The sequence below is a fragment of the Nelumbo nucifera genome, chromosome 4, assembly GCF_055504915.1.
Source record: "Nelumbo nucifera cultivar China Antique chromosome 4, China Antique-T2T, whole genome shotgun sequence".
NCBI classification, from domain to species: Eukaryota; Viridiplantae; Streptophyta; class Magnoliopsida; order Proteales; family Nelumbonaceae; genus Nelumbo; species Nelumbo nucifera.
Genome location: NC_142652.1, coordinates 60,682,826 through 60,703,033, shown reverse-complemented (window position 1 = coordinate 60,703,033; position 20,208 = coordinate 60,682,826). Strand labels below are relative to the sequence as shown.

At 37.5% G+C, this 20,208-nt stretch overlaps 1 protein-coding gene across 7 annotated transcripts in view; it reads right to left on the bottom strand.

Annotated features, from left to right (window-relative positions):
* The window catches only part of LOC104589782 (helicase-like transcription factor CHR28), an 81,197-nt gene extending 62,059 nt beyond the window's left edge, over nt 1-19,138 (bottom strand). The window contains exons 1-8 of one of the 7 annotated variants that reach the window (XM_010248215.3): nt 18,686-19,130; nt 15,843-16,002; nt 10,451-10,651; nt 10,093-10,312; nt 9,432-9,997; nt 1,447-1,518; nt 1,280-1,357; nt 251-1,169 (exon numbers count right to left, since the gene is read on the bottom strand). In XM_010248215.3, the coding sequence (XP_010246517.1) occupies nt 251-1,169; nt 1,280-1,357; nt 1,447-1,518; nt 9,432-9,997; nt 10,093-10,312; nt 10,451-10,561 (1,966 nt within the window). In that variant the 5' untranslated portion in view covers nt 10,562-10,651; nt 15,843-16,002; nt 18,686-19,130. Of the gene's footprint in view, nt 1-250; nt 1,170-1,279; nt 1,358-1,446; nt 1,519-9,431; nt 9,998-10,092; nt 10,313-10,450; nt 10,652-15,842; nt 16,003-18,685 lie in introns of all 7 variants that reach the window. The other 6 variants (XM_010248216.3, XR_734016.3, XM_010248219.3 and 3 more) reach the window with 6 other exon arrangements.
* Between the last annotated feature and the right edge of the window lie 1,070 nt (nt 19,139-20,208).

The window sequence follows — 20,208 nt, the reverse complement described above, 5'->3', positions numbered from 1 at the left end:
AAAGAAAGACGATTACAAGAAAGGTATCCAGAAATCACCCAAGAGAAAGAAAAGAACTTCACAGCCCACCCAAATCTCCAAAACCATAAAATTTTAATAAAGAGGAAGAAAATACAACAAGGTGATAAGCTATCACCCACAGAATCTTCTAGATATCATTATCTATCAAAAGAAGAATAGTAAAAAGGCTTGTGTATGAGATGATTCAATCAATCCAAACTTTTTAAAGGAAAATGGTGGGAATTCTCACCTTTAGTACGGCGCAACAATATGGGCTTCAGAATTGCTCGAAGCTTCCTGTAACCAAGGGTTGGATCTTTGGATATTTGATATTTTATATTATCGCAAAATGTCTTATAGGTAGTGTATGGATCATATTTCAAAAATCTGAAATAGCTGTACAGATCATCAATTGCATTTTGTATAGGAGTTCCAGATAAGCACCACCTCCTTTTGGCTCGGAGGCCACTGCAAGCTCTAGATACCTGAGTTCTGTGGTTTTTTATGGTTTGAGCTTCATCCAGTATTACCCTAGACCAAACCACTCTTGCAAGTGGACCACTGTCTGAATCAATAATCGAACCATTAATTCCTTTCTTACCCTTCTTTCCCTTCTTACAACCAGTATTAGATGCCATTTTCCTTTTCTTGTTCATCACAAACTCAGAAGATAGTCCATACTTTTCAGAAATTCTTTGACTACCTTCTTCGTCATCAACTAGAGGTTGCTTTGGAACTTCATTAGTTACAATAGAATAAGTAGTGAGAACTACATCATATTTTGCCAACTCAACAGGATCTCTGGTCCTAGTACCTCCATGATAGACCAAAACAGAGAGCTTAGCACCATCAGCAACTTTATCATCTAGTTCCCTGGCCCATTGACGAAGAACACTTGCTGGGCAGACAACCAATGTGCCTGCCGCTGGCCTTCCTGATCGAAAGGCAGTTACAGAAGTACTTACTTCTGAAATCATTTTGACACCATCAGATTCTCCACTACACTTTAATTTTTCAGGCTCAAAAGTGCCAACATCATCATCGTCATCATCATCATCCAAACTCAATGCTTCAGTTCCAGGATTGCATAGAACATCTGAAGTTGATTTTGGCTGTTGATGCCTCTGCATTTGTATAAGGGCAATCATCGATACAGTCTTACCAAGGCCCTGTGAAACAACAACATGATAAGCCTCACTAAAATGTTAAGCAAATATCCAAAACAATGCATCAAACACAAACAAAACCTAGGGAGTCAACCGAACTCCAGACAAGCAACCTGATCATCTGCTAGAATTCCACCTAAACAGTTATAATTAGGTAACTCCTTCTGAAGCATCCATGCCAAGGCAATTTTCTGTAATAGGACAATTAAACACACTGAGTTCCAAAATAGAAAGAAAATGAATTAATTTCAATGAAGCTACAGACTATAAAAAAGCAAACCTGGTGTCTTAAAAGAGGCACTGCCAAAAGACCATCAGGTGGAGTAGCCTCTAGTTTTGGCTGAGAAAGATCCTGCAACAAACAATGAACAAAATAATTAAATTTAAACTCAAGTTTGAAACAGCAAACCACTGAAACTTGGTTTAAAACTTTAAGTACCATTTCCATGTTAAAGAGAATACAGTGTCTTTCACAGTGGGAAGTTTCAAAAAGACTGCATATAGTAGTCTGAAACTATCTCCCTCAGTTTTCTTGTAGCAGTAGGGGAAATTTTAATAAAAGAAAATTGTAAACAAAACAAGAGAAAACCTATACAAAGGACTATAGGAACAAAGCAGTTACTACATTGACACCTTAAAGGCTGAAACTAATCTTCCACAATTATTTGAGGACTCTGGTCTGCAAACCTGCATGGTATTGGAACTGTCACCACCACCAATGCAACATGCGGGATTCTTGCAAAAAGACTATATCATCACCACCACCACCACCTCCCTTATCCCACTGATGTGGAGTAGGAACTATGAAACCAATTTCTACTTTTAGGACTATCTAGACACTAGAGCCATACATTCTGTTAATGAGTACCTAAAGATCCTCAATAAAGGAATTACCCCATGTAGCCATAAAGGGATTGCACCATGCTGGTACCAGACTACCAGTTATCCATGGTCATGGGAGTAGACTGCATACAGACCTAATTTCCAGCATGTTCTGCACAATGTAGCCTCTTCTGGAAGGGATGTCAAGGCTGGACAGGCTAGAAGAATAAGGGGCATTAACAAGGGAGGCTCAACTGGAAAAGGAAGGGTTGAGAAGAGGTTTGGAAAGAATTATTTTGAAGAAAGAAATAAGATGGAGGCAGAAGTCAAGGGCTATTTCTCTAAGAGAGGGGGATAAAAATTCAGCATATTTTCATGCATTTGCAAGTGCCAGGAGGAGAAACCTTATTACAAGAATTGAGATAGGGGAAGATATGGTGGATACATGGGAAGGGATTCAGAAGAAGGTAATGGAATTCTACAAGGGCCTTTATGGGGAGAGGGAATGGAGTTGGGTGACTCTAGGGGGCTTGGAGCCTAAGCAATTTTTCAGCAAATTGGTTGGAAAGAGAGATTGAGATTGAAGAAGTTAGAGAAGCTCTGAGAAGGATAAATGGGGATAAAGGCCAGGACCAGATGGGTTCAAATTCAATCTTATTAAGGCTAATTGGAGTTTCTTGGAAGAAGACTTCGTTCAGTTGATCAAGGAGATTTGTGATGTGAAAGAACTTGACAAGAGAATTAATGTCACCATCACACTAATCCAAAAGGACGGAGCAGTGAACATAAAAGATTTCAGGCCAATAATCTTGATTAGCAAACCTTACAAGTTATTAGCTAAGGTGTTGTCCAAGAAGTTGAGGGGAGTAATTCATGAGATGGTGGGAGAAACCTAAATGGCATTTGTGGAAGAAATGCAAACTTCGGATGAGGTATTAATGGCTAGTGAATGGCATTGAGAAACCTTATGATCATAGTTGTCAAGGTGACGCCTAGGCGACAAGGCGCCCTTGGAGGCTCGCCTTGCCCAGTCGCCAAGCAGTTTTGTGCACTGGGTTATAAAATACTTTTATATTTTTTATTTTTTGGCATTATAATTATATAATAGACAATATTAAACTAGAATATTCATTTTATGTGTTTATATACTAATTTCTTTTTATTATTTTCTTATTTTGTTAGGGTTTAATCAACACAAACATTGCTAACTGCTGTATTGAACCCATGGTTCAAAGTATCGATACACCTGTGTATTGGCAGAGGTGTATCAGTACTTATAGCGATACTCCCCCTATATTTTTTTTATTTCTTTGGTTTTCAATTTCATTTTTAAATATATATATTAACAGGTATCGGGACCCCAAAGATACAATACAATACACCTGATACGGGGCATATCGTATCGAAATTTTGATCCTTGATTGAACCCTCAAAAATTTCAAAACCTGAACCAAAAAGCAGAATTTCTTAGCTTCGATGTCAACATCTCTTCTCCATCTCCCAGCCATCACCATCTATAAATATATCAATATATCATGACGATTAACTACTGATCTTCACAATCCAAATACAGCATTGTCAAAATTCTATCATTTGCATTCTGAATCCTGAACCCCAAGGGGTTCACTTCAAATCTCACCCTTGGATCCACTTACGGAAAAATCTACCAATGATTATCTGAATCTTTCTACACCATCCACATAATGGCCACAGGGACTTCTTTCTGCATTTTTTCAGGGGTGCAAATGGATCAGATCATGATCCGATCTGATCCTATATGATCAAATTCGGATCACTCCTGTTTGGATCTTCAGACCGGATCCGGATCCAGATCCCCCTATCCGATCCAATATATATTATATATTTGTATATATAAATATATAAATACATACATATATACGTTATTTATTTATTTATAAATATATTTTTTATATTAGATTTTTATAAATTTGTTATATTATTTATTTTTTTATAAAAAACATGTATATATATGATGAAAATAATTAAAAAATCCTTGTATTTTTTGTTTTTACTTTATTCAAATTAGTATAATTTACTTTTCTTTTAATAATTTATTAATTTTTAAAAAATACAAGTTAGATCGGATCAGATCCGAAGATTCGACTTACCGGTAGGATTCGAATTCAAGTCGAGTCCTATCAGATCTGATCGGATTGGATCCGACATGAACAGTGTCAGATCATATTCGAATATACCCTGATTCGAATACAATCCAATCCGTTTGCATCTCTAATTTTTTTCCCTCTTCAGAACTATTTCTTTGATAGTAGAAGAAAAGATTTCATTAAAAAAAAAGAGTACAAGTTGTTAAGATGTTAAGGCAACACCTTCAAGCAAAAGCATACAAATGGATGAAAATTAAGTTTCATGAAGCAAAACAAAAATAATAGAATCAAGGGTTCTAAGTGGAATCTTGGTGATATGAAAGGTTATGAATATATATGGGGGCACCCAATTATGGGAGTAATTGAAGATGGTTTTGTACAAAAGAATGAAAATAGGAAAAGGGGCAAATTTTTGGATTTTGGTGTAAACTAAAGAACAAATGTACTTAAATCAACTTTAGACCTTTAGATCTGCTGGTTGAACCCTTTTGATGAAGAACTATGGCATGTTAATGACTTTAATGGACATTTACAAAACTAGAGGGAGATAGAGAGAGAAACCCAGAATTACTCAACAAGATACCTAGAACCACTTACCGCTATTAGCACAAGCTATAAGAAATGCAAGTAAACTCAATTTCAACTCGCATGTTATTTGCACTCTACATATATAATAATAGACACTATGTGACTAGGTTGGCCAATCCTACTTGAACTAGAAAATACAAAAATTACAAATTTACCACTATCATAAGAAATACAGTAACTGCTAAACAGATTAACCAATGACACTAAAATTTTAAACATGGATAAACCAGGACTAAACAAATAATCATTGAGAAACTATGACTAAACAAGTCAAACATAGAGCCAGACCCAATAGATAATATGTAAGATGATCATAATACTCCTAATGTCCAAAAATACAGAAATACATGAAAAAAATCCAGAAATTTGCAATTTTAGCTCTTTGATTCCTGTGACAAATAGCTTTCTTATATGTAAGCTTAGAACCAATAGTGTCCCTACTGGGGCACTCCCAATAGGGACTTGTAAGCAGAAAGCTTTGTTAGAGAATAACAAGAAAGATGCCATTGAATAGACACCTAAAAGCTAAAATTTTCTACTTGTTCACTAAATCTGCAATTCTTAGTCTTCAGGAGGCTGGAAGTTTCATTATAGGGACTAGAGTGGGCTTCATGAAGATAATTCTAACAAGGCAGTGGTATCTTTCAAAAGGTATGAAGATAGTTTCTTGATAACCTTCAGTCATATCTCCAATAAACTAAGTCTTTGGAGACTCGCTAACAAAATGATTAGACACACTCCAAAGAAGTGGGTAAAAATAAGCTGAAATGATGCTTTCACTCCAAAGATGCTCTATTAGAGACAATAATGACAAAAAAAATCACATTGGATGAAAACCTTGCCTATATTTGATTCCTTCCCTACAGATAATATAGCTAGGGAAAGGTGTTGATTGCAAACTTGACCACACAACCAAAAGTTACGCCCCTTTGGTTATCTCTTTAGTATACATCTTGGCAAACTTAACTTTGACGGGAGTAGTATAGTATGAGGAACCCCAGGAAGGTCAGACATTGGTGGAGGCTTTAGAGATGGTAAAAGTGTTAGCTTGGCATTATACACAGGTCCTATAGGCCAAGAAGACTCCTAAGGACAGAATTCCTTATTGTGGCAATTGTATAATCTTTTGATGTTTCTGGTGTTGATCAATTTGAGTCTTATTAAGAGGCAAATTAGTTTATTGAGTCTTATCAAATAGTTTTTAATATTTTAAAAAGTTGAAATGAACTTATGTCAATTTTCTTTCAACCTGTTCTTCAGGGGTCAAATGTTGTCTGTTTTGTATGATTTTGATGTTATTGGTTAGTTAACTAGAATAAAGCACGTTCTCCACAAATCTGATGTGCTTTGAGAAGTAGAAGAAGTTGATTGCTTGCAGTCTAAGAGTAAAATGGCTCCTCAGTCGAAGGTTGAGAAGGGGATTTCCTTTGAAAGAAATGGAGTTTGTCATGGGAGATTTGTAGAAGGGGAAAAGGGATGGAGAAGGCAGATGAGGTGTTTGGGTCATGTCAAGAAGTCAAGGAAAACCTGCTGTGCACAGTGGGCTTGACTTGGAAGAGGTGGTTAACATGGAAGTGGAGGTAAGGATAAGTAGTAAACCGGAAATCCTTCCCAAAGAAAATCCCTTTGAATTTTTTCAATTCTTTCAGCCACTTGTGATGGAATTCTAAGTAAGGATAAGTATTAAACCGGAAGATTTGAGAGGGCACTCTTTATTAAGGTTATTCTTCCCCCAAAGATAAGTATTTTACCTTCCACCCATCCAGCCTCTTCTCCACTCTTTCCACTATTATTCTCCATGATGCACCTGATTTTGAGGATCCCCCAATTGGCATGCCTAAGTAAATAAAGGGGAGTTCTCCAATTTTATATTCAAAGGCTTCAGTGCATTCCATTAGAACCTCCATTTTAACCCTCCCAACTCAAATCAACACATTTCTTGATAAGTTCACCTTCAGCCCTGTAACAGCTCAAAGTTTGCCAAGACAAAGAGCATAGGAGAAAGAGGGTCTCCTTGCCTTAAGCCCCTCGAAGCTTGGAAAATTTCCGTAGAGATATCATTAATAAGAATGGAATATGACACTGTAGATATGCAAGCAAACATCCAGCTACTCCACTTCTCTCCAAAACCCATCAGCCTTTGTATCTCTTCTAGAAATCCCCACTCCACATGGTCAAGGTTCAAAGTATCGATACGTATCAGCCCGTATCAGCCGATACGTATCGTATCAGGAGCTTCCCGATACGCCCCTACAGAGGGTGTATCGGGGTTTTGACCAGTTCAGGAGGTGGACGGACCTTAAACTGGCCGCTCTGAACCAGATTTGAAAAAAAAAAACTAAAAAAACTACCGATACGCCGGTAGAGGCGTATCGATATTTTGAACCGTGCACATGGTCATAGGCTTTCTCAATGTCAATCTTGCACACTAACCCAGATCTTCCACTTCTTATTCTGGAGTCTATGCATTCACTTGCTACTAAAACTCCGTCCAAAATCTGTCTACCTTCCACAAAAGCCATTTCCGATTCTCCCACCACCTCAATTTCCTCAATCTTTTTGATAAAACTTTGGCTAATAATTTGTAAGTGCTGCTGATCAGACTAATTGGCCTGAAATCCTTCAGCTCTACCGCACCATCCCTCTTTGGGAATAAAGATGTAAATGTAGCATTGGCCCTTTTCTCTAGACACTTTTCCTTGTGGAATTCTTCGAACATCTGATCAAAATCATTCTCTAAAATATTCCAGCATGCCTTTATAAATGAGAAATTAAAACCATCTAGACACGGAGCCTTATCCCCATTTATTACTTTCAAAGCCTCCTTAACTTCCCCCAAATCAAAATCTCTCTCAAGACAGGTTGCTGAAACGTCACTCAGCAGCTTCCTTGGAGCCATCTCCCCAAGAGGCATCCAGTTCCAAATTCTTGAAGAAGATAAATTCTTGTAAAAAACTATCACTTTACTTTGAATTTCGTTCCAATCCTCCCCCATCTCCTCCCCCACCACCTGAATTCTAGGGATAAAATTCCTCCTCCTAGCATTAGCGTAGGCATGAAAGAAGGCAGTGTTTTTATCACCTGCTTTCAGCCATGTCAATCTTGATTTCTGTCTCCATTTCTGCTCTTCTCTGTAAATTATTCTTTTTAATTCACAATCCAGCCTTTGTCTATCAGACTCCTCTACCTTAGAAACAGTTCTTTCCTCCTCCAACCTGTCCAAGAGGACCATTTTTTCTAATATTTCCTTCTTTTTTCTTCCTGTATCCCCAAAGACTGTTGAACTCCAACCCTTGATTTCTCCTTTCAGCAATTGAAGCCTCCTGACCAATCTAAAGCCTGCAGACCCTTCTACTTGTAACTCACCCCATTTATCTTTTACCCACTCTAAAATGGAGTTTATAAAGGGAGAACCAGCTCATAAAAAGATTTCACCTCAGTTGAATTCCAACCAAAATTCATAATACCATAACCTTCCTCCACAGAGAATCCCTTTCACACTGAACCTCCACAACCACTTCACCAGAAATGCATTTTTTAAAATAATGTAACTTTTTTTAAATAATCTAAACCTTCTAATCCCCAGCTCCCCATCGCTTTTGTCCCTTCAAATGCACTTGCACTTCAGCCAGTGATATTTTTTTCTCTTGGCTATTAACACTATAAGAAATCCCTCTGCAGCGTTTCAATTGATTCTGCAGCCAAAGATGTCACCTTGAATAAACATAAGTAATAAACTGGAAAATTAGAAAGGCAACTCTTAATCAAAGTTATCCTCCCCTCGAATAATAAGTAATTCCCCTACCACCCAATCTTTGTCCAATCCTACCCAACACTGATTGCCTAATAGACTGGAGAACACTTTTTTCTCTAATAACATCATTAAAGCAAAGTTAAAGAAATAACATATACAACTGTCTTTTTTTATAAATAATAGTATATACAACTGCCAACCCTGAAATAGGGTGTTGATCCCATTATAGTCCTTTTTACAGCTCTGCCCAGAGTAGATTCTCCTCATAATCCCTTGTTTAGCTAAGGTATCAGCTAGTCCATTAGCTGACCATCTTGTCCACTTGAATGAAGCCCCAATCTCCCGCGTAATGCTGAAAATTTCCCTTACAGATCAAAATCTCTCTCATAATTCATATTATTACTTCTTTTTCTTTACCACTCATCAAAAAAAAAATCTTTCTTTACCCACCACATACACTGTAGTAGAACTTTCTCCTTTCCATCCTACATCACTACTAGACCTTCCATAACCGCTTTCTCAAAACACCTTGTTCATAACGTACAAATAGCAACCCTTCTCCAATTAGTTATCAATATTTATGTCTAATCAGGCCATCACCTCACAAAGTTAAGGGTTGAGTGAATAACCTTTCCAAGTCCTTTTGTCAATTAAACAATGTAGCAGCTATGAACTGGACTCCTGATCATTCCTTTTATGTTTCTTATAAGTAGTTCATCCAAATTGTTTTAATCATGGCATTTTCAATAAACAAATAAATAGATAGTTTCTTATGTGAATGCTCAAAAGCAATGTAATTAATTATCTTAAAATATAAACTAACCCATAAGATCATTCTATATATACTGAAAATGTATTTAGCTCCAACTGCCAATGGCTAGTTGCAGGAGCCTAGGGGTTTCACATCATATCATAACATATTAATGATATTGGAAGGTCCTGAAAGCACAAACTAATGAATGCTATTAGGAATACCTGCAGTGCTGCCTGAAAAATCAGTCTCTCATCATTCTCCATAGGTTTTTCGTCTCCTAAACCTGAAACATATACAGGATTACTTGAACAAGCATAGTGTGTACTACTAACAGATCTTCCCTGCACCAAAGATGAAGGCAGCACCCTGATTCCACTACTTTCATACATAACAATTTCATCATCAACCCTGTCTGAATTGTCTTTCATGTAAATATTAAAATCCGTTACATTTGTACCCACGGAATGATTAGATCTTCCATAAGCATCAGACATACAACTGCTATCCCCATTCTCCAAAGAAAATTTTGGTTTAGTAGTTGGTGCAGAAAACTGAAGCAAAGCTGGAAGCTTCCTCCTTAAGGTTTCTTGGGATGAAAGCTTTTCTGGATCAACTGGCTGACCCACATTCTGATTCTCTTCCAAATGCTTGGGAACATCTGTTTCCCCAAAGTGCTGGGTCAATGTCACTCCCTTGTCACTAGAACTAGGAAAAAATTGTTCTGCAGGCCCTTTATTAGAAACATATGTTCTAGGCAGCAGAAGCTTTTGAGATGATTCGCCGTAACCTGCATATTTAAGCAATGGCTCAATGCCAGATAATAAATAAATATTCTCAGTTAGGTATGAAAAGAATTCACATCCATAATATATTGAACTTTACCATGTGAATTAGAGCTGGAGGTAGAAGCCCAAGATGGAAGCTTCCAAGGAATGGAAGAAGCAGCAGATCCCCTTGGAAATGATGTTTCTTTTTCTGGGAGAACTTCACCTTCACTATCTGATGAATTAATTTCTATTGGATCTACTGAAGCCATAGAAGCTAAATAAGGACTTCTCCTTTCAGTGGAAAACTTAGAAAAATCGCTGACTGGAGTCTGAATCTGCAAATAAAGAACAATGTCTATATCTGATACTTTTTTTTGAAAAAGATAAATGTTATTATTATCTGATCATAAACTAGCAACCCCACAAATAATAAGCATTGTAAAGTCATTAGGAAGTTCAATAATCCAACTCACTGGGACCATGCAGTGCCTCAAAATCAAGCTGCAAATCCATCCCTTCAGAAAAGAGCAGCATCTTCGAGTAGACTCAAGGAGATCAAGAAGAAGATTCTCATGCTCCTGCATCTACTGCAACTGCATACCCACTTTAATAAGAAGCCCCAGATTGATGAAGCAAAGACTTAACTGGATAATAAAGTGCTAGAACCTACGTTTCTGCAATGTTACAAGCAACAGATTGATCAGTAAATAGGATATATGTAAATGAACACAAAACAACTTGAGTCTCAGTATAAGCACTTAAGAGAGTTTACATAAATGAATGTATAGAGACTGGGCCAAATGGGCCCAGTACTCTTTTATTCTTGTCTGCTTTTCTTAGTTAAGTTTATGACAATGGGCCTGATAACTTCTTTTTGTTCCTAATACGTTATGTTTATGAACTGGCCGCCCCATTAAGGGCATCATTGTAATTATGTTCATTAATGTTTAAGTTAATAAAAGTGATTAGGAGAAAGGAGAGAGAACTGATCATACTCTCATCTCCTTCTCCCTTCTTCCTCTTCTTCTCTTGCTATCTTCTTTCTTCTCTTCTATTTTCAGAATAAAATATTCTCCTTCTTTAGCGTTGAATCACATCTTGGTATCAGAGTAACCCTCTCCTCTCTTTTTTTCTCTTCATTCCCATACACCCTTAGATTGGAAGAGTGTACGAAGAGTTAGGTTGCTGATATTTCTTAGTTGGTTGCTGCCTAGTTGGAGAATGGTTTGGAGATAGAATCAGGCTATTAAGATGCCAAGAAATTGCTGTTTTTTGTTTTGCCCAAAACCCTAGTCGACTAGAGATATTTTTTCTTTTAATAGATAACTTAAATTTTATTAAAAAATTAAGGTAATAGCTGTTTTTTTATGATTTTTTTTTTTTTGATGATTGAAATAAGTTTATTAATGAGCAATAGACAATAGTACAAAGTCCCCAAGTAGAGGCACAAGTTGCAACCTCTCTGGGCTAGTTAAGTACAAATTCCAGATTACTAATAGTTTACAAAGTAGCACAAAAAAGGTCTTCCCTGGAAACCCCCTGTTTGGCTAAAGAATCAGCCATAGAATTAGCAGACCTGCTAACCCATTTTACCTCAACTCCCATATTGCTGGTTAACCACTTTACTTTTTTGATGAGATCTTTGTAGCCCCAAATGGTAGTATCCGGGTTTAGAAGCCATCCCGTTACCACCTGAGAGTCCCCTTCAACTAGGAGATGCTCCACCCCAAGCTGGTTAGCAATCTGAATTCCTTGTACTGCAGCAAGGATTTCTGCCCTTGTGGAGTCCCCTACTCCCACCGGTCCTGAGAATAAGGAGATTATGTTGCTGTCCTTATTTCTCAGGACACCCCCTATACCTGAAGGCCCTGGATTGCCTTGGCTGCTTCCATCAAAATTCAACTTGACAGGAACCCATTTTTTTTGATGAATTATTAAGGTAACAGCTTTGCAAGCATTCCCTTAGAGAGGCATGATATGGTACCTCTCAATAATAAAGCAAATTACATTTGTGCCCAAAACAAAAATGACTTATTCACCCCTTTCTTAGCCAAAGCATCTGCCACCCCATTTGCTGATCTCCTCACCCATTGTATCCTCAAATTCGCATTCCTGGTAAGCCATTTAATTTTTTTCATTTCATTCCAGTAGCACCAAATTATGGACTCTAGATTCTTTAACCACTCCCCCACCACTTTGTAACCCCCTTCGATCACCACGTTTGCCAAGTTTAGCTCACTAGCAATCTGCACCCCTTCTATTGCAGCAAGCAGTTCTGCTTTAAGAGATTCCACCACACCTGCAGGGCCAGAAAAGAGTGCCATAAGTTTACCTTCTCCATCCCTCAAAACCCCTCCTACTCCAGAAGGGCCTGGATTACCTTGGCTACTCCCATCAAAGTTCAGTTTATCAAAACCTTTAATTGGAGGTAACCCAATAACCACCACTCTGTCCTTTCTATAAAAGCTTGTAGCAACTGCTTCCCAATTCCTCTAAATATCATCAAAAGAAAACTAGGAGAACAGCTCCAAGGTCTTAACCCAATGGATCACCCTGACTATCACAAGTCCTAATTTCTTCCTTCTCTCCTTCTCTGAGAAGATTCTTGCATTCCTCTCTTCCCAGATGGTCCAAATCAAGGCTGTTCTAACACATCTCCATATAATCCTTCCCCTCTTCTTTGGCCAAGTAAATAGAGAAGGATCAAATTGTATATTAACCTCCATAGGTAAAGTCCACCTGCACCTGAACAAAGAGAAAAACCAATGCCAAATAGCTGCAACAACGGGACAGGAAATCAGTAAATTATGGAAACTCCCATTACTAGATTTGCACAAGACACGCCAGTTACAAAAGAAACAAGAATTAGGTCTTCTCTTCTATAGCATGTCAGTACTTATCTTCCCGTGAACTACTTCCCAACAGAAAGCTCTTACTTTGGGTGGTATGGGTCTACACCAAAACCCTTTAAAGGGAAAACGAGAGATTGAGGATTCACAAAAGGACTTGAACAAAGAAGCACAAGAAAGGTTGCATCGGTTTTCTTCAGGATAAGGGCTAGAAAGGTTGCATTCACCCCTAGACTAACTCTATGTTTCATGGAAAATTCATTGAAGACTTCAAACAAATCATCTTTCACAATTTCCCAACAATCTTGGTAGAAAGCCATTGTAAAACCATCTAGGCAGGGGATTGATCTATCCATTAAAAATGCTGTCTTCCAAATTTCCTCTCCTTCAAAATTCCTTTCCAACCAATTTGCTACCTCAGTCTCCACACAAGGCCACTCGAATTCCCCCACACTCATTCTCTCATTCAAGGCCTCCTACAAAATTGATTTGAAGTGGTCCACAAAGATCTTAGCAATCTCATCCTGATTGGTTATCTCCTGCCCTTCCATCTCAAAATTAGGCACATAATTTTTCCTCCTCCCATTTTCTAGGGCATGAAAAAATTTTGTATTACCATCCTCTTCTTTTATCCACTTACATCTATATCTTTGTCTCCAACAAATCTCTTCCCTTAATAAAACTTCTTCTAGCCCTTTCTTAACCCTATATCTGAACGGTCTTTCCTCCACAACTAAGGTCTCCTGGGCTTCCTTCTCATCTAACTCCTCTAATTTAGACAAAAGTTTGGGCTTTTATTCCTCTACTCTACCAAAGTGCTCCCTATTCCATTCCTTTATTTTCTCTCTCAACCTCTCTAATTTCTTGTAAAATTTCACTCCTTTCCACTCCACTCCTCTTAACTCCTTCCACCAAACCCCCACTTTTCTCACAAAATATGGGTGTATAAACCACATATTTTCAAATCTAAAAGGGGTAGGACCATTTGCAAAGGTTTCTAGACCTAACTTAATAGGACAGTAATCTGAGCAGTGATTTAATAGACGCACCTGCAGGCAAGGTACATTTTAGGGTATGTGCCTCACCTAGGTCCCAAGCGGAGTATTTTCAAAAGGTGCATGCCTAGTGCGCCTAGGCGTGTGCTAGATACACCTTGATCTTCAGCCCATGTGTGTGCCTTTTAAAAATATATGCATTTTTTCTGTTTTTTTTTTTTTTTTGTGTGTGTTTGGTAGTTGGATCGGGAGTGGAGTCCCTCGAGGCAACATTACCAAATATGGGGTTCTCTCCGCTCACTAAAGGCGGCTCGTAGAATCAAGAATACATAATGTTTAACATCACAATAGCAATTTGAAATAATGCAATTGAGAAAAAAAAAACCAAAAAATTAAGAGTTTACATGCTTGAATATGTTGTATATATTATGCTTGATTTTATTTTTAAATTTCCATTTTAAATATGTTTTACATGTTATGTTTATGTATTTTAATTTTAGATAATAGGTTTAAAATTTGAGTTTATATTTTTAATTAATAATGTGTTTAATATTTTAATAACTTGCACTTTTTGAATTTTTTGGATTTTTTTGAATTTTTAGATTTATTTTGCATTTTTATGCCTTGCTTCAAAAAAGGTAAATACCTCACCTTGCACCTCAGGCGCAAAATAGCCCTTGTGCTTTTTTTGTGCCTTTCACTTTTAAAACACTAGATCCAAGGTGACTCTAGATAAAGTTCTAGAAACTTTGCTTCATGGGATTCCCAAATTTCATTAAACAGGAACCTATCTAATTTTGAGCATTGGGGTACTTCCTCAAAGTTAGACCAAGTAAATCAGACTTGCATCAGGGGGATTTCCTTCAGTTCACAAGTTTCTATAAATTCATTAAATCTCCTAATGCTAGTGGTCACCTACTAGTTGGGGTTGTTTGTTTCATTTGAGAATCTAGCCACATTAAAGTCCCCTACCACACACCACGGCCGATCCCATAGACCCCTAATAGCATAAAATTCCTCCCACATTTCATTTCTTTTCCAGTATCTATTTGGGCCATAAACATTGGTAAATACCCAGATAAAACCATCCCTTATGTTCATGAACTTCATTGATATCGAGAATCTCCCAATCAGTTCCATCATTGACTCCACCACCTCATCCTTCCACATTGTTACAATTTGCATGTTATCATGTTTTTGTTGTGAGGAAAGTAAAAACAAAATAATCTCAAGGGTTACACTTTGACAAAACTATCAAACTGAGGAAGATGAGAGAACAACAGCCCTCCATCGTTCCGACACAGTCCTCTAAGTCAAGGTAAGTTAATCAGTTTCCTTCTTTGTTTTGTTCTCTTTTTCCACTGGTTTAAAATAGTGGTTACACCCCATTTTTCTCCTCTTCCTTTTTGTTGGACTAAAACCATTCTTCTTTTCTGGTTTGAATCATATTATTGGACTAAAACAGGGGTTCCGCCCCCTTCTTTTGTTCTTAAATTTCTTGTGTGTTTTCAGCTTTTTTTCCCTCATTATTGGTGTCTGAAACAGGGAATCCGCCCCTTCTTTTATTCTTCATATTCTTCTTTTATTTTAGTATTTTTTTCACTAGCTTTTCCGGGTCTAGAACAGGGGCTCCGCCCCCTTCTTTTGTTCTTAACTTCTTGCATTTTTCAGTTTTTTTTGTTCTCATCATTGGTGTCTGAAACAGGGGCAGAGCCCCTTCTTTTCTTCTTCATATTTTTTCTTTTATTTTAATATTTTTTCACCAGCTTTTCTGGGTCTAGAACAGGGGCTCCGCCCCTTACTTTTCTTCTTCATTTTCTTCTTTTATTTAGTAATTATTCTCATCAAGAAACACTGCAAGAAACACAAGCACAAAAGTAAGTGCAGAATACATAAAAACCAAAAAAACTAGTTCAGAAGGGGTAGAAATCCATCGGCTTCTTATTTTTAAATTCCATCGCTTAGGCGAGAGCTAGGAACCCGCCTAGGCGCCTGGGAGCCCCATGGTCGCTTAGCCTCACCTTGGCACCTTGAAAAATATGCTCTGAAGAATGAGATGAAACTTCACAAACTCTGCGGATGCATAAGGATGAGGTTGCTGAATGGAGAATTAGGGTTTCTCAGGGGAGAAGATGGTGTTCCCCCTTGGATGAAAGTTTGGATAAGATTGATCTGAAGTCCCTATAAATTTAGAATGATATCAGTAGTTTAAGACGGGAGAAATCTTTAGCTATACATTATTCTATGCTGAATTCCCTATGGCATGAGATTGATGTAAAAACAATTGCATGGGAAAGTACTAAGGATGCTAAGACTAATAGAAAATTGAATCAAAGGACAAGGTTTTCGAGTTTCTAACTGGACTCAACTCTGACTTTGATGTAACCAAAAAAATATATTTTAACAAAGGATGAAGTGATTCTTTCTCAGGCATACACCAAGGTCAATAGTGAAGAGAGCAGGCGAAAGCTACAATTATAAGCTAAACAATTTTTAGAACATTTGTACATGCAAGGATAAGTCAAGGGGACTAATGAGAATAAAGAAGTGGTATGTGAGTATTGTAAAAATCCTAAGCATACTAAAGATACTTGTTAAAAAACTGAAACCGGTAATTCAAATCAAAAAATCCGATTAAGCAAACCGGTCAGTTCGGCTTCAGTTAACCTATTAAAAAAACCATGCTTAACCAAACCAATTGATGTATATATATTTACAATATCTATTTATAGTATTTATATATAATAATATTATAATATATTATAAATATAAAAAACCAAATAAATGAACTATTCAACTGGTTAATTGATTAACCGATTGATCTGGTTCATTTTGAGTTCAGTACTTTTCAAAAACCGAAGGACCGATTCGATTTCAAATATGTGCCCACTGAGCACTCCTAGAGAGACCAAGAAAAGTGCATTGTCTAGTACCAGATTTCACCTCTACATCCTTGCCCATACCCACATGTGCTCAGCTGGAATAACTAAATTATCTCCTAATAAAGGAATATTCAGAATCATCTCGAAGCACACGAGAAATGCATGGCAGTCTTTTCTATATAAAGGAGTGATTGAGAACCCTAAAAGAGAGACACTCAAGACACCTTGAGACCTCAGACATTCCCATTACCTTCAGAACCAAATCAATCTTATCCAAACTTTCATCCAAGGGGGAACACCATCTTCTCCCCTGAGAACCCTAATCCTCCATTCAGCAACCCCATCCTTATGCACCCGCAGAGCTTGTGAAGTTTCATCTCATTCTTCAGAGTTGCAAGAATTCTTATTTCACATTTCCAAAACTTCAAGATCTCACTGTTGGGGCATTCTCATGCCAACTTTCAATAATTCTTAGACCACAGCCACACCATAGTCTTACAATCCCCTTCAGCGTCATGTTCAGATGAATATCTATACATGTCAGCATGCCACTTGTCCTGTTTTTTCCATAATTCCTATTCTGGCTTTCAAAACTAGAAGCACTTTGATAAGCTGAAGAAACCACCAGCATGGGTAATCTTTATACCTTGCGTGGAAATCTTTTTTTATATTATTATCTTGCATGGAAATCTTCATCCTCTAGGCACCATTTCCACTTTCAAATTTAAAGATACCATAATCCAAGCAAATATGAATGTACCAAATCAAGACAAGGGCAAGGTTAAATTTAAGAGGGAAGGGGGAATATTAGGATTGAGACATAGCTTATTTAGGCCCCGTTTGGCGCATCTTTCCCCGTGGTCTGCCGGCTATTTACAAGGTTGGCAGACTGCGATTCGGTCTCTTCCCGTATGGTTTGCAGTAAATCTAGCCGCCAAAATCCAACGCACCAAAAAGACACGAGAAGCCCAAAACGGGCGATTTTTGGGAAGCTCCAAATGGAGCTTTTGCGCTTTTTTCTATTCGTCTTCATGCGCAAAAAGGCACGCCTTAGCCAAACGGGCTTTCAGGCTGCTCAGATCTTAATGCAAAAGCTCAATGCGTCTTTTGACTGTCAGAGCTACCAAAAGATCTTCCCAAAAAGACTTGCCAAATGGCCCCTTAATTTATTGCTTCTTTTTAAATACGCCAAAACATGCATTGTTCAGTTTAGGTAGTTGTATCATAAAAGGAAGGTTGAATGTATTAGGAAAGCTCAGATTTGATTATTTGTCTTTGTTAAAGTGCACATGCTGAAGGTTGAGAGATGTAAAATAAAATTGAGTAGAAGAAAGTTAATTTAATTTGAGCTACATGTTGTAGGTGATTCTTCCTCATTATTTTATATTTTCTCTTTACTTTTTTCAGTAAGATCACTTTACACTCGTAAGACAACCAAATGTATGTTAATCCAGTTACAATTTCGCTCATAATCCTCCGCAATCTGCATACAACGCTGTACTTGTGAAATGAAGGAAAAAGTTTATTTCGTAGTGTCCTGAAATCTGACGCATAACCTACTTTTTTTATTCCACTGTTATTTGCAATTTCCCATCATTAGCACAGGAAATATTTATAAAAGGGTAGGTGGAAAAAAGAAGCAAGCAAGCATATCTAATGACGAAAAGGATAGTATCGTTCATCAAAATTTAACAAAGAAGACTTTAAACATAGAAACCCTACAAAATAGTATCAAAAGAAAACAGAAAAGAAGAGGTACAAAAATGATGCTCCTTGCAATTGCTATCGCTAATTTAATCAAAAATATGATAAGAATTCTCAACAACAAAGTATTAATTCTTCCGGTAAACAACCTATAGAGTTTAGACTACAAAAATTGACATAAAAAGTAGAGCAATCCAAGAAGTTGGGAGGCTGAATTTAAAAAACAGAAACGTCTAGAAAACAGGCAAAAATTAATAAAAACTTCCAATTGAACTTACAGTCAGATGAGAATAGTGACTCCACCTTTCTCTTCCAGATCAGTCGATTGACAAAAATGGCAACAAAATCGAATCGCTCGACTGGTTTTGCATTCAAATCTGGCAAAAGAAACCGCCTTGAACCCTAGAATTTGACCATTGACATAACGGCTAGAACTGTGGCCTCAGAGAGAGAGAGAGAGAGAGAGGACCGGCTTCGGACTACTGCTTGCTATGTCGAAGGCAGGGAGGATGTTCGCGGTTTTCGCGCATGATACGCTGTTCTCTAGAATGCGCCGCAGCGAGATGGGCGTATGGTGCGAGAGGACCGGGAGTCAGGCCTCAGGGACTGAGGAGGGAGTGGGCTACACTGCTACAGTCTCAAGAGTTTTGGTTGGTCCACCAGGCAGTCGGCAGTTTGCGAGATCACAGCGGGCGCCCCACGTGCACATCTCAGCGTGGATTTGGAACATCTCTGAAGTTGTCGGTGGGAGATGTTTCCGATACATGTCCGAAGTTGTTAGTGGGAGATGTTTTCAATATACTGTTGGGATATGCAGTGGGGCGTTTGTGGGGCGCAAAATCAGATTTGGTCTCACAAGAACGGTTTGCACAGCCCCTTCAACTTTGGAATATCTCCCATGAAAACAATATATAAATAGTAGGGGTAGAGCTAGTCAATTTCCTAAACATAAGAGTACTATTACAAATTTGTCCTTGTAGAAATATCCCTAATAGCTATAAGTAGCTAATTTGAGCTTTGGGGGCATCAAATGAATTAATTGCCCCCCAACATCTATATAAAAGCTAGTTTGAGAGGACATCTTAGTAAAGTGATAATTGACTTTATAAAAAAACAAAATACATCTCCCAACAACTATAAAATAACTAGTTTTCAACGGTATTTCAATCAATTAAATTATTTCCAACTACTATAAATACCCTTGCCCTCCCACATTCTCATCACACCAATTCTCATACTCTCTTGTACTCTCATAAACTCATATATTCTCATATACTCTCTCATATACTTCCTCTTGCTCCTTAGTTCTTAATTCTCAACTTAATTCAAATTTCAACAAGGAGAAAGCTTATTCAAGTGTTTTAAGTTTGCAATCTGGGAGGCTTAAAAGATTCATCAGTTGAAATAAAGTTAGTATATATAATTAATGGGTTGGGTAAGTGATAATTAATTTTTATTGTTTTAGAATTTTAATAATTATAATTTATTAAAATGGCCAGGTCCTCTCATAATTCCTTTCCCTACAACTTCTATGATGTCCGATTATAATACGATAGCTTTGGTATGGGTTTTAGTACTAAAAAACACCCCTAGTACTTCTAAGGATGGCAAGAAAAAGATCAGTGATGTCTAAAAAATGTTTCAAATAGAAGAAGTTTTGGGGAAACGAAAAGAGAGTAATTTGCATGAAATGCAAAAGTGATTTTAGTTGTAGTAGTGTAGGTATATGATGGTCACCTAGACCATAAGAGCACGGAAGGTGCTAAACCAACACCACATGAACACCTGCGATGAGTTCGGA